The sequence below is a fragment of the Molossus molossus genome, unplaced genomic scaffold (assembly GCF_014108415.1).
Source record: "Molossus molossus isolate mMolMol1 unplaced genomic scaffold, mMolMol1.p scaffold_m16_p_14, whole genome shotgun sequence".
Classification (NCBI taxonomy): domain Eukaryota; kingdom Metazoa; phylum Chordata; class Mammalia; order Chiroptera; family Molossidae; genus Molossus; species Molossus molossus.
The window spans coordinates 49,270,817-49,285,630 of NW_023425349.1; the positions used below are offsets into that span (position 1 = coordinate 49,270,817).

At 37.9% G+C, this 14,814-nt stretch overlaps 1 protein-coding gene across 2 annotated transcripts in view; it reads right to left on the reverse strand.

Annotated features, from left to right (window-relative positions):
• The window catches only part of CUNH9orf85 (chromosome unknown C9orf85 homolog), a 57,488-nt gene that overhangs the window by 13,093 nt on the left and 29,581 nt on the right, over positions 1–14,814 (reverse strand). For both annotated transcript variants that reach the window (XM_036261332.1, XM_036261331.1), the window contains exon 2: positions 9,654–9,760. In XM_036261332.1, coding sequence (XP_036117225.1) covers positions 9,654–9,760 — 107 coding nt within the window. The remainder of the gene's footprint in view (positions 1–9,653; positions 9,761–14,814) is intronic.

Genomic DNA, 14,814 nt, shown 5'->3' on the forward strand with positions numbered 1-14,814 from the left:
AGAAGTAAAAAGCTTATTTTACTCTGCTACAACTTTTCTGGCACTGCCTTCATTTCCTGGTTATATGATTACACTTTAACCTTTATCATAATTAAGCTCCACTTGTAATACTCTCACATACGTGATGACTAAGTGCTCTCATAAACAGTGAGCTTGCTACTCCACCCTTGGTGTGTAAATAATAAAAACTTAACATTGACAGAATTGCACACACATTTCCTCCAATGGCTCTAAGTAATCTGTCCTAAAATAGAAGTATTATTCTGAAACTATGCTAAAGAGTTATATCATATGCTACTTAGAAAATGCTTTTAAGAAAACAATATCCCAGTGAGGTATCACCTCACACCTGTCAGAATGGCTGCCATCAACAAATCATCAAACAACAAGTGTTGGCCAGGGTGTGGAGAAAAGGGGACTCTAGTACACTGCTGGTGGGAATGCAGACTGGTGCAGCCGCTATGGAAAACAATATGGTGCTACCTCAAAAAATTAAAAATTGAACTCCCATTTGACCCAGTGATCCCACTGCTGGGAATATACCCTAAAAAGCCTGAAACACCAATCAGGAAGAATATATGTACCCCCATGTTCATAGCAGCACTATTTACAATAGCTAAGATCTGGAAACAGCCCAAGTGTCCACCAGTAGACGAATGGATAAAAAAGCTGTGGTACATATACACAATGGAATACTATGCAGCGGTAAGAAAGAAAGATCTCTTATCCTTTGAGACGACATGGAGGGACCTGGAAAGTATTATCCTAAGTGAAAGAAGCAAAGCAGAAAAAGGCAAATACCACATGATCTCACTTATATACGGAATATAATGAACATAACAGTCTGAGGAATACAGTAGACCCAGACACATGGAAGTAGGGCACAGACTGACATCCCTCAGAACAGGGGATGGGGGGTGGGGGGAGGGGAGAGATAAACCACAGAACTTATATGCATGTATGCATGACCAATGGACATGGACAACTAAGCCGGGGACAGGGCAGAGGTGGGGTGGGGTGGGGGTTGCCAATGGGGTAAAAAGTTAAAATATCTGTAACAAAAAAATAAATAAAAATTCATTAAAAAAAAAAAGAAAGAGAAAACAATATCCCCAAATTCCAAGAACTTTGAGTAAGTAGAAGGTACAATTCATTGTCCTGTGTCCCTAAATGATATGTTTGAAAATAAGTAGAAAGATCAGACCAACTTTTTTTTTTTTTAATTGATTTTAGAAAGATAGGTAGGGTTGGAAAGAGAGACAGAGAGAAACATTGATGTGAGAGAGAAATATCAATCCATTGCCTCCAGTAAGCAACAACCCATAACCTGGGCATCTGTCCTAATGGGGAATGGAACCAGTGACCTTTCAGTGCATAAGATGCCACTCAATCAACTGAGGCACACTCACCAGAGCTAGACCAACTTTTCTTGTTGCAGTAGTGAATTTGATTAGAATAATTCTTAAGAGCATATAATAATTCACCTCTGACCCAGACTAGTTTAGAAAAAAAGAGAAAATCGCCCTGGCCAGTTTGGCTCAGCGGTTAGAGCATCGGCCTGTGGTCCAGAGAGATCCGGGTTCTGTTCCTGCTAAGGGCACATACCTCTGCTGCAGTTTGTCCCTGGCCCTGGTTGGGTCGTGCGGGTGGCAACCACTCAAAGTGTCCCTTTCATGTCGATGTTTCTCTCTCTCTCCCCCTCCCACTCTATCTGAACAAAAAATGAAAAAATGTTCTCAGGTAAGGATAAAAAAAAAAGAGAGAGAGAGAGAAGATCAAAATCATTACACTTTAGGACAGGCAATTTTAAATCAAACCTTGCTTTATCAATCAATATTATTGTCAAAAAGTAGGCTCCATATACAGATGAGAAATTGATGACAGTAATGAAAACTACACTTTTACTTTTAAATAGTATATTCAAAGCAGATAAAAAATATTTTTGACAGACAACACTGATTAATATTCATGGATCATGAGGAAAGAAAAACTAAGAGCAAATGAATAAATAAGTGACAATTTATGTGGAACCCCAATAAGAAAGCTTGAGTTTAACTGTACTGTCTATTAAAAAAACAGAGGGGTTTACTTGTTTGTTTTTTTAATTATTTTTCCCTCCATTCTCAGATGCCTTCCTCATGGTGTTTTATATAAACATCGTTTATAGCAAGTACTCTTCCACCTTTAGTTTACAACTTTTTTAAGTAATTGATTTTAGAGAGAGAAAAGGGGAGAGAGAGAAAGGGAGAGAGACACACAGAGAGAAACACTGATTTTTGTTCTTCAATTTATATATGCATTGATTAGTGGATTCTTGTATGTGTCCTGACTAGTGATCGAACCTGCAACCTTGGCATAATGGGAGGACGCTCTAACCAACTGAGATACCCAGCCAGGGCATAATTTATATCTTTTCTAAATCTATCTCTCCTGTTTTCATTTTATTATTCTTCTGCAGTCTTACCTTGTGCCCTAAAAATAAGTAATGAATGTCAATTGATGGACAAAGAGTCCAGTGCCAAAGAATGAGTGCAAAGTACTGCCATAAATATAACCTCAAGCTGGTAAATATATTTGGTGCTCTCTGTTAATTTGCTTTCTTTGAAAAATGAGTGCAGTGGTCCTCTTTATTAAGCAGAATTTTTAGGAGTACAAGCTTCTTTCCCTTAAAAATAGGCGGGTAACAAATGTTGGCAAGAATGTGGAGAAATTGGAACACTTGTGCACTGTGGGAAGAATTATAAAATGGTGCAATCACTATGAAAAAAGTATGGAGAGCCCTCAAAAACTTAAAAATAGAACTACTGTATGATTCAGCAAGAGTCTTGAAGAGGCAGTTGCACAATGTTCATAGCAGCATTCACAATAGCCAGTAGGTGAAAGCAACCCAAATGTCCACCAGTGGATGAATGGATAAACAAAATGTAGTATACACACACAGAGAAATATTATTTATCCTTGAAGAGGAAGGGAATTGTCATATGCTACAACATGGATGAGCCTTTAAGAGATTATGCTTAGTGAAATAAGTCAGTCACAAAAGGACAAATAGTGTATGATTTCTTTCTTTCTTTTTTAATGTTTTTATTGATTTTTTTAGAGAGAGAGATAGAAACATAAATGAGAGAAACACTGATCCCTGGGGATTGAGCCTGCAACCCTGACATGTGTCCTGACAGGGAATCAAACCAGGACCTCTCAGTCCATGGGACAGTGCTCAATTCACTGTGCCACACTGGCCGGGCTGTATGATTTCTTTTATATGAGGTATTTAAAGTAGTTAAATTCTATAGCAACAGAAAGTAGAATGGTGATTAACAAGAGCTGGCAGGAATAGACAAGGGAGTTGTTTAATGGGTACAACATTTCAAACTTGCAATATGAAAAAACCTTGGAGATCTGCACAGCAATGTGAATATACCTAACATTACTGAACTATATACACTTGAAAATGATAAAGGTGGTAACTTTTTTTTTTTTTTAAATCCTCACCCGAGGACATTTTTCCATTTTTTTGTTCAGATAGAGTGGGAGGGAGAGAGAGGAAGAGAGAGAGAGAGAAACATCGATGCGAAAGGGACACATCGAGTGGCTGCCACCCGCATGACCAACCAGGGCCGGGGACAAACTGCAACCGAGGTACATGCCCTTAGCGGGAACCGAACCCGGGTCTCTCTGGACCGCAGGTGGATGCTCTAACCGCTGAGCCAAACCGGCCAAGGCAAAGGTGGTAACTTTTACATTGTATGTTTTTTACCACCACCACCACAAAAATAGTTAACTTTAAAAAGAACAGGGCTGCCAGGCTGGTGTGGCTCAGTTGGTTGAGCATCTTCGTGTGTACCAAGAAATTGAGGGTTCAATTTCTGTCAGAGACCAAGCCTGGGCTGCAGGCTTGATCCCCATAGGGGGCTTGCAAGAGGCAGCCGACCAATGTTTCTATCTCTCCTTCCTCTCTCTGAAAAAAAATCAATAAAACATAAAAAAAAAAAAATAGGGTTGATCTATAAAAGATTATCTGGAAGGTCTGAGTTTGGCTAATTTGGCTAGAAAAAAACCTTTGTAGTAAAGAGGAAGTGAGCATATTGTTAGAGGTATACCATGGGGTGGCATGACCTGTTTAGCAACATCTCATCCCCCTCTATCACATTTTCTCCCAAACAGTATTATTTTTTGTTTTCTTACAGAATACCCCATCTTTCCAACTGGCCCACACACTATAGTATACATATAAAAGCAGAACTTCTCTGGGGACAAAGCTCCCTCCCCTCCTGCTGTTCTCTCTTATGATGCTTCTCTCTCTCTCCCCCTCTCCCTTCCTCTCCCTCTAAAATCAATAAAGGAAAAAAAAGTTAAAAAAAATACACACACACACACACACACACACTAGTTAGAAGGGCTAAATACCTGGATGTGAGGACCGGGTCCTCAGGGGGAGTACCTTTGTTTAATGAAAAAATGTAATGAAAGTAGTGCGTTAGGCATAAAGCACCCACAGGTTATGAAACTGGTAGGTTAGACATCCCTAGAGCAATGCTGGTTCCAAGGTATTTCCTACACCCGTTCTTTCCTTCTTCACTTGCATTATTTTTAGGATGAAATCTACTTTCAATCTCATTCCTCCTGTGACATTTAAGGTCTGGGCTCTTTTCCCCCATTCAGGACCATTCTGTTTTGGCCTGCTGTATTTAATGAAGTCCTGGGTAAGCTTTTGTTTTATTTAAGAATTCTATAGCTGACAAATCTGAAAAACACTGACCTAATATACTGAAGGGACCAAAGCTTTGCCACCCTGCAGCTGCCTGTTTGGCATATTGATTTTAAACTGTTTATTAAGAAACAAAAGACTCAGAAAGAACCTTTGACCCTCCCCCCTTTCCTGCCCCAGTGATTCAGACAGGAACCTGCTTTGGGAAGGGAGACTTGGTCTAATCACCTTGAGAATCTTCACCCTGGCATTAGTCAGGAAGACTCCAGGCTTGTTTGCCAGATACCGGCCCCTCTCCCCTCTCCTCACCCGCTGTGTCCCATTGTGTTGGAGCTGCCTTAGAAGAACCCTTCTGCTTGCCCTCAACTACCTGTCAACTGCCCATTCTCACTCCTGAAATCGAAGACTCCATCCCATCCCCCCTTTTCTCCTTTGTCCAAAAATGTCTTATATGCCCAATGTTGCCAGTGTTTGGAATTTTTATGACAATGTGAATTCCTCATGTGCACGTATTAAATGTTTTTTAATTGATTTTTTAGAGGGAGAGGAAGGGAAAGAGAGACAGAAACATCGATGTGAGAGAGAAACCAGGGATAGAGCCTACAACCCAAGCATGTGCCCTGAATGGGACTCGAACTGGGATTTCTCAGTGCATGGGATGACACTCAATCCACTGAGTCACACCGGCCAGCCCCATGCGCATGTATTAAAAACTTGATTTTCTCCTGTTAATTTTATTATTAGCTCAACCTAGAAAAACTTAGAAGTTGAAAAGTAGAATATTAACATTTTTTTAGCCCCCACAATATATATGTGACGCTTCAGTGGCTTCACCTTGTGAGTATCCATTGATTTTGTGCATAGCAGGTTTTCTCAACCAAGACAGAACTGACATGTCGGGTTGAATACATCTTTGTTGTGGGGGTGTCCTGTGTATTGTAGGATGTTTAGCAGCATTTACTATATGCCGGTACCATCACTCCCAGATCCTCTAGTCATGACACTAAAAAAGGTCTCCAGACATTCCCAGGTGTCTGCTGGGGGCAAAATCCCCTTTCCTACCGAGAACTACTGATATAGAGGACTTACAGGTCCAATTCTAAACTCAGGCCTCAATCTGTTTTTGGCCTGTTTCTGTTTTATTCCAGCTTCTCCTATTATTGGTGGATTTTTCTTTTATGGGTAGAAAGAAAAAAGAAGCAGGCTAGAGATTCTAACACAAGTTTGGGTATTTGCCTACTATATTTCTAAAGTAATAGAAAAGGATTGCTTAGTTACCTGAAATACAAGGTATAAGAAGTTTCTAGGTCCCCGTTTAGGGATTTCAGTACCAGAACATAAAATCTATTTTTCTAGACACATATATGTGTGTTGTGTGTGTGTGTGTGTGTATTTATTTTATTTAATTTATTTTTTTATCCTCACCCGAGGACACTTTTTTCCATTTTTTGTTCAGATAGAGTAGGAGGGAGAGAGAGGAACAGAAAGAGACAGAGAAACATCATCGACCTGCAAAGGACACATCAAGTGGCTGCCACCTGCACGATCAACCAGGGCTGGGGAGGGATATATATATATATATATTAAGGCAGTATATAAATAAGTTTAAATCCTAACAAAGGAAAAATTTAATTTGTAAGTGATTAACTTGAACAAAACATTAAAAATTTTAAAACAGATTATGCTACTGTGGGGATCTAAAAAAAAAAACTTTTCCTCCCACCTTCTAAATTCTTCTGGCTGGGCTAATAACCAAATTAATAGAGATTAACAGGAGAAAATAAAGTTTAATGCATGCACATGAGGAATTCACATAGACATGATAAATCCATAAAAATTGCAGACATGTGTTATATAAGATATTATTGGACAAAGAAGAAAAGGGGAGGGGATAGCAGGTTATTAGGTTTCAGAAGTGAGAATGGGGGATTTACAGGTAGTTGAAGGAGGACAAAACGCACAGGGCAGGAAAATCTGTGCTAGGCGACTCAGAAACAATGGGACACAGTGGGTATCTAGCTAATAGGCACCTGCCTGAAGTTCTCTTGTTTACCATACTTAATTCAAATTGGGCTAAGGGGAACATCTTAAGATCTCCTTCCTGAAGCTAGTTTCTCTGTCTAAATCTTTTAGGCAGGAAGGGGGGGAGGGTCAAAGTTTCTTCCTGAGTCTTTTCTTTCTTAATAAACAGCTTAAAATCAATAGCCCAAAAAGCAGCTTCAGAATGGCATAATTTTGGTCTCTTCACTGCCATTAATATCTTTCATCATTGGATTTAAATCCCTTAGAATGTTGGTCAAGTCTTAACATGCAAAGAAAGCAAGGTGGATATAGATGACTTCTACTTTCTACAAGACTCTAAAGGCGGGATTAGAGTTTGAAAGCTCGGCTTTCTAAAATGCCTAATGTGCCACATGTTCAGTGTAATCTGAAATTCAAGATGTTCCAGGCCAGGCAGGTGACCTCTTAAGTAACATGTTTGGATCATGTTTTAACTAGTAGTTTCTTAGTCTCTCATTAACCATCATTTGTTTCTTTTGCCTCAGGCTTCTTTATTCCTAGAGATCTTCCTTTAGGCTTTAATGTCCTGTTATCTTGTATTCTGGTATTTTGCAATATTTTATTTTCCTCATTTTGCACTCATCACCAGCTGTTCTATGTCTAACCTCATCTGCCTCAGGGTGATGTGGACCAGTAGTAGCTCCTGACGTCCTCATCTTCTTGACCTAATTGAGGTCTTCCAAAGGCCTCTGGGTTACACTATACTGCCCAGGCAGTGGCAACATCACCATGAACTTTCCTGACTCCAAGATAGGACAGAGTTGTTGACCTTTGGGTCCACGTGTCCACATCCAACCACTCTTAGAGGTTGCTGCTGTGTTACATGTTTTCTGGAACTGAATATAGGATTTGCTATTAATACCATTTCCTTTAACGTTTTTTAAACTGAGTATTTGTTTCCTTCTGGAGAAAATATTTGTCCTTCCAGGATTTAAAGTATGCAAATTCTTCTGGAGCAATAATAATATTAAAATCACAGTAATACACATACAAAAAAAAAAAATTGAAGAACTGTCTCAAATAAATAAATTCAGAAATTCTACAGAAAATCACAGCATCTGCAAAATTTATAATAATACAATCTTTTACACACTGTCATGTTCATAATGAAGATAAACATACAGGATATAGCACATATGAAAGATAAGAAATTAAAATGCAAACAATGGATACGTCAGGGATGTTTTTAAATAATTTTTTTTGTTATAATACTAATCTATTAAAACTCTATGGCTAAGTAAATATTTATTACCTATACTTCAAACTCTTTTAGAAAATAATGCTACCAATAGAAAAAATGGAGAGTGTGATGACCTCTAAATAACCTTATAGAAAGACTTGCTGAAAATACTCAGAAGGCTACAAATCTTATATTAGACCTATTAACTAAAAGTATATGCTTTATTAGCACAACCAGCATCTAATTTCAATGCTAGAGAACACAGTTAACTCATTCATAGAAATCTAGCATTGGATACAAACAGTTACCAAATTTCCCTACTGCTAATTTGGGCTGGTGAACATAAAACTCTTCAGATTTGTTTCAAAGTGTATTCTTTGGGGAGGAAATGCTAGAGAACACACACACACACCCAAAATCACTAAATGGAGCAGAGAGAAACCTGTCTACCTGTTTAAAAAGGGGTCAACTATATCTATAATAAATAGTAAAAATTAAACAGCTAATGTTAATCTATCCTTCCTCGAGGCTTTTACCTTTCAATATATATATATATATTTTTTTTTTAAAAAGCATCTTAGGCAAAATAAACTGTTCGAAATAAAAATTTCAAAACTGTTAAATATTCTCAATAAAACAAATTACACTATAGTTTGATTTATAGATTTGCAAACTGTCTGACATTTCAATAAAAATAAACAGCAAAGATTATATCATATTTATTTTTTAGATGAAGTTCCCAGACTTTCAGTAAAATTTCCTCCCATTAAGGATGAGAGAATACATTTAAGGAAGTTGCCACTACTCAAAAACTAAAAGGAAAATAAATCAATAATGAACAACTATGTTCTAAATAGCTACTATATAGACTACCAAATTAAAACTCAATGTAAAAACACTATCACACATATTGATGCAAACTATTATATTTAAAATGATCACTTTTCTCTGTTAAGCAGCAATTGCTCTCCAATTTGGTGCTTAATTCAGCTGAGCTAAAGAATATAAGGAACAGCCCTGGCGGGTTTGGCTCAGCGATGAGAACGTCGGTCTGTGGTCCAGAGAGACCCGGGTTCGGTTCCCACTAAGGGCATGTACCTCGGTTGCAATTTGTCCCTAGCCCTGGTCGGTTGTGCGGGTGGCAGCCACTCGATGTGTCCCTTTCACATCGATGTTTCTCTCTCTCTCTCTCTCTCTCTCTCTCTCTCTCTCTCTCTCTCTCTCTCGATGTTTCTTTTTCTCTCTTTCTCTCTCTCCCTCCCTCCCTCCCTCCCTCTATCCGTCCCTCCCACTCTATCTGAACAAAAACTGGAAAAATGTCCTCAGGGGAGGATTAAAAAAAAAAAAAAAAAAGTCAGACCCTTTTTAAGACCCCCTTGGTAAAGATGATCCATAGTAAATACTGTTATTAGTGAAACTTTTGCAAAACAAATATTCTTCTCTCTACCCTAATACACCTTTTAGGAACAAGAGTCTATAAAATGGTGTATAATTTATTTATGGGAGAATGGGGCAGGGAATAATCAATTCACTTTTTCAATCTGCCTTCACAAAGCAAAATTCAGCATGTAAGATAAAATGCTACATGGGAGAATGGAATTTTTTTCTCTATTTACCTTAATACTTATTTGAACACAATTTCGAAAACTGGGGAATGAAATAAACTATATAATACTGGTAAAGTAATGAAGAAACTTAACTCACCATTTTTTAGGCTTTGACAATGGTTTGTATTTGCTGTATTTTACACGCCACTCAAGAACTTCTTTACAGCGCTGACATACTCCATCATGAAGTTTTGTATTAATTTTCTTAAAAACAAACAGAAAAGCACACTGAGAATTTCATCTGTGAGAGTCAGCATTGCAAACCCCATGAAAAAGCCACACAGGAAATGTAAATTTTTAAAAAGTGTTAATCTGTGTTAAGACTTTATTATATGTATTTTTATGTACATTAGTCAATCTGGTTCTTTACAAAAGCAAAGATTCTTAACTGGTGTCGCTCAGAACCATCTAGGAAATTTTTTAACCTGCTGGCAGGAGTATTTTGAGAAAGTCCTCACCATTGATTCTGCTATGTTCATATGTTAAAAATCAAACTATACAGTTAAGTTATGTGCATTTTACTGTAAATTATACCTCAGTAAAAATGTAATAGTAAAGAAAAAACCTAATTCATATTTTAAGACCACTCTTTTGACAATTCACACCTTACCAGTTGAGAAATGAGACTTAGAACTTAGTCCTACAGTTTCTTTTTTTTTTACTTTTCAAGAGGAAAAAGAAAAGCATCATGAAAGAAGCAGATTCTTTGGAAGGTTATTTTTATTTGGTACTAAGTTAAAAGTACGATGTTGCCCTGGCTGGTTTGACTCAGCGGTTAGAGCGTAGGCCTGCGGTCCAGAGAGACCTGGGTTTGGTTCCTGCTAAGGGCACGTACCTCGGTTGCAATTTGTCCCCGGCCCTGGCTGGGTCATGAGGGTGGCAACCACTCAATGTGTCCTTTTCACATCGATGTTTCTCTTCCTCTCTCTCCCTCCCACTCTATCTGAACAAGAAATGAAAAAATGTCCTTGGGTGAGGATTAAAAAAATAAGAAAAGAAAAGTACAATGTTCAGCAATCATCTGAAACAAAACTTCCGACAAAATTCTAAACAAGAAGGTGAAATAATTTTACAAAACATTTATTGAAAGAGAAAATACTGCAAGGGTATTTTCAAATACCATAAATTAAGCTGTGAGTATATTATGCTTGAATTTAATTCTGTGGTGAAAAACACCAGTCTGTGTTTATGAGCTGTGTATGAGTGTTCCTTTCTTCCTGACCTAGAGGGAGAGCCCCTGAGAAAATAAATTCTTATGCCATTATATTCCTTCTTACTGTGGTCTGCTAATTGTTGCCTGAAAGAAGAAAATCTGTGCTTGATATCAAACTCCTCGTCTTACCAACCTTGATACTTAGTTATTGTCTACAAGGCTTGCTAGGAAATACCCAGAACTAAAGTTCCCATTTCATCATTTGTTCTCACTAACTTCTGTTCCCTACAATATCTTACTGAAAGCATTAATTATATGTTCATAACTCTAGCAATAAGAACAAGCTAACGACTTGACTATGATTACAATATGAATATGATATAAACTTTCTAATTAGAATATGCTTAGAATGCAATTTGATTATATATAACACTCTGCTTGTTAACTAGGAAGAATTACTTGGTTTCTTGTTTGTTTCTGTATCCAATTTCTGACCAGTTCATCTTGATTTACAAAGCTGTGCATAGTTTTGAAACTGGTTTCTTTAGGTGGATTGATAGTAGAACAAAACAGGTCTTTGTGGGAACTTGTCCTGTGAGTGATGTGTGAAGCAGTATAAATGGAGAAGCTGTGCAGAGCTCACATGACTAACAGGCACTACTACAAAATTAAACTTGATTTCCATGTGTTAGAAATGAATGGAAGTAAGAATGAGAATAGTACTTCCACGTAAAATAATTGCAGAAAGAGAGAGAACTGCACACCTTGCTTACTGTATTTTCGCAAACAAGAAAAAGTAAATTCCAGAGATGTGAGCAATGAAAGCTAAGTCTTAGTTTTAGGGATCATTCTGCCTGGGGCAAAGAACACAGCAATCTGACCTTATTGTACTCACACCAATGATGTTTACAACTATTATATTAGTTACTCTTGAATGATGTTCAAATTCCTTTCCCCCAACAATAGTATCATCCTTCTGCTAAAGGATACTTCATATTAAGTTTATTAAAGTTAAGATTTAAGCATCCCCCAAATATAAAATGAAACTTAGTTTTCTAAGTACAAAAGTCTTGAAAGATCATTTAATTTGACAAGCTACTTTCCAGACCTTTAAAGGAAAAAGATTCCATTGAACTTAGGAATCCTAGTTAAAGAAGAAAGCCTTATTTATCAAGTGAATATTTCTTTTTAAAAAGGTTACAATAAACTTAAGGTGTATCAAAATACACTCCTACTTAATATATACATGACGTCTTAAAAATGTCTTAGGCATCACTAATGCATACAGCATATTTTATAGTAAATGTTATCCCTGCTTTAAATATTCTGCTGTCAGACAGAGCATCTTTGGTAATATAATACAGCAGTCCCAAAAAGAAATGGGTAAGGACTTCAACTCTCAAGAAGGTAGCAAGAATAAATTGTAAATATAATAGGTGTATCAACATGCTGATGCTGAAAAATATTTTATAAAATATAAAGTATCCTTTAACCGAAGGACAAAACTATTGTAGGGGAAAAGGAAGTTGAATACCATTTAAGAATAATATAATCTTTCATTAGGATTTTTTTGTACATCATAATTCTTTCAGAAATGCTAAAGGAAAAACAATGGCATATATTACTTCCCTTCATTATTTGGGAAAAAAAAATTAAATAAAATTCTAAGGAAAATGCTCAATTCAAACTGCTGTTAAAATTCATTTCCAGCCTGGACGGTATGGCTCAGTGGTTGAGCATCAACCCATGCACCAAGAGGCTGCCAGTTCAATTCCTGGTCAGGGCACATAACCAGGTGGTAGGCTCAATCCCCAGTACGGGGCATGCAGGAGGCAGCCAATCAATGTTCTCTCTCATCAATGTTTCTCTCTTTCTCTCCCTCTCCCTTCTTCTCTCTCTAAAATCAATTAAAAATAAATAAAAAAGAACTTGCCCTGGCCGGTTTGGCTCAGCGGTTAGAGCGTTGGCCTGCGGTCCAGAGAGACTCGAGTTCGGTTCCCGTTAAGAGCACATACCTTGGTTGCAGTTTGTCCCCGGCCCGGGTTGGTCGTGCGGGTGGCAGCCACTCGATGTGTCCCTTTCACGTCAATGTTTCTCTCTCTCTCTCTCTCTCTCTCTGTTCCTCTCTCTCCCTCCCACTGTACCTGAACAAAAAATGGAAAAATGTCCTCAGGTGAGGATAAAAAAAAGAATTAATTTCCATGGAATCTCCTGCATTAAACCTCCTTATACAATAGGGTATTTTATATCTTAATCATATTTCAATATATATAATTTTTAAACTTTCTGGTAACAGTCACTTAGTCTAAATTTGCTTAGAGGATAAAATTTCTCTGAATTTGGGAGAAAACTTATATGACTGTCTTTTAGGTGATGACTTTCAAATTATAAGCTACATTGTTTTAAATGCTTTAATATGCCCAACATGTTGTTTGGCATAAAATATCTTATAAAATAAATACAAGCAAAAAAATAAATGAGGTGCCTGGTCGGTGTGGCTCAGTTGTTAGGTGTCAATCCACACACCAAGAGGTCACCGGTTCGATTCCCAATTTCTACCTCTCTCTCCCTCTCACTTCCTCTCTCTCTAAAATCAATAAAAAAAAATATTTAAAAAAAATAGATGAGGAAATCAAATTGGGAGAAAATGAGCATAGGTAGGGAAAATTAGAAAGCAGTTAGGAGTGCCTCTGGGAAGTGCACTTGCTCGAGACGTGAACCTTCTAGCAGCCAGTAAAACATAAGCTCTGCTCCTACCTATTCAATGTCTGTAACATGCCAAAATCCACTTTCTCTGAAACGGCACAACTAATCTTGTTACTGAAACCCAAAGTTTCATCTTTCCCCAAAAGAATACCCATCATACGATACAGTAAGAAATGGTCTCGAAAACACCCTTATAATACAAAGCACTTCACAGAGCTGTTTTCTATCCCAGTTCTCAAAGTACATGTTACATAATGCCAAACACAGTGTGGTTTAAAAGAAAAAGTTATTCTTGCCCGGCTGGTGTGGCTCAGTGGTTCAGCATCAACCCATATACCAAGAGGTCACTGGTTCAATTCCCAGTCAAGGCATATGCCCGGGTTGTGGGCCTGATCCCCAGGGGGAGCATGCAGGAGGCAGCCAATCGATGTTCTCTCTCATTGATGTTTCTGTCTCTCTCCCTCTCCCATTCTCTCTCTCTAAAATCAATAAAGAAAAAAAAAAAGTTATTCTTGTCCTGGCCAGTGTAGCTCAGTTGGTTTGGCATTTTCTTGTGCACCAAGAGGTCGCTGGCTGATTCCCAGTCAGGGAACATGTCTGGGTTGTGTGCTTGATTCCTGGTAGGTAGCAAGCGGGAGGCAGCCAATCGATGATTGTCTCGCATCAATGTCTCTTTTTCTCTCTCTAAAAAACTAATAAAAATATATTTTTTTAAAAAGTTATTCTCAGAGGTGTGATGTAGGTACAGCTGCCTGGTATTCATAGGATCTACAGCAATGCACTGCACATCATAAGGAAGTCATCAATAAATAGTATTTAAGTAAGTGTAAAAACATTCTCTTCTATTATAAAAATTTTCAAACATGCAGAAAAGTTAAAACAACAATGCTAACGCGTAGCCATATTACACTGTCTAGAGACAACTATTATAATTTTACTTATTTGCTTTTTGGGTGTGTACATTTAAAATAAGTTGCAAATATCAAGACACTTCACCTTGATACTGTTGTAATTAACCTAGTTATTAATAACAGAAAAGGAGCAAAGGGGGAAGCCAGCCATTATAGGCATGTCATTTAGGCAGCTTTACCCAGAAGCTAAAGCTTTATATTCCCCAAGAAACCACATGTCTATTCCCTGCAAATCACTGGGGGAAGGGACTGGACAGGAGAAGAATAGATGCATGTCCAGTAAAGTTGGGGTGACATAGGAAAGGTGCTTGCTCTCAGTCACATCTGGAAACAGGTCATTGGCCACTGCAAATAGGAGAAGATTTGGGATACTTAATTCCCTGCACAAGGAAATTCACTCTCTTCTGCTGTTGTGCTCTTGGTTCCTTTTGCGCTCTTGGGACTCTTATTGCTCGGGGTTTGTCTCCATGTGGGCCCCCACACACATG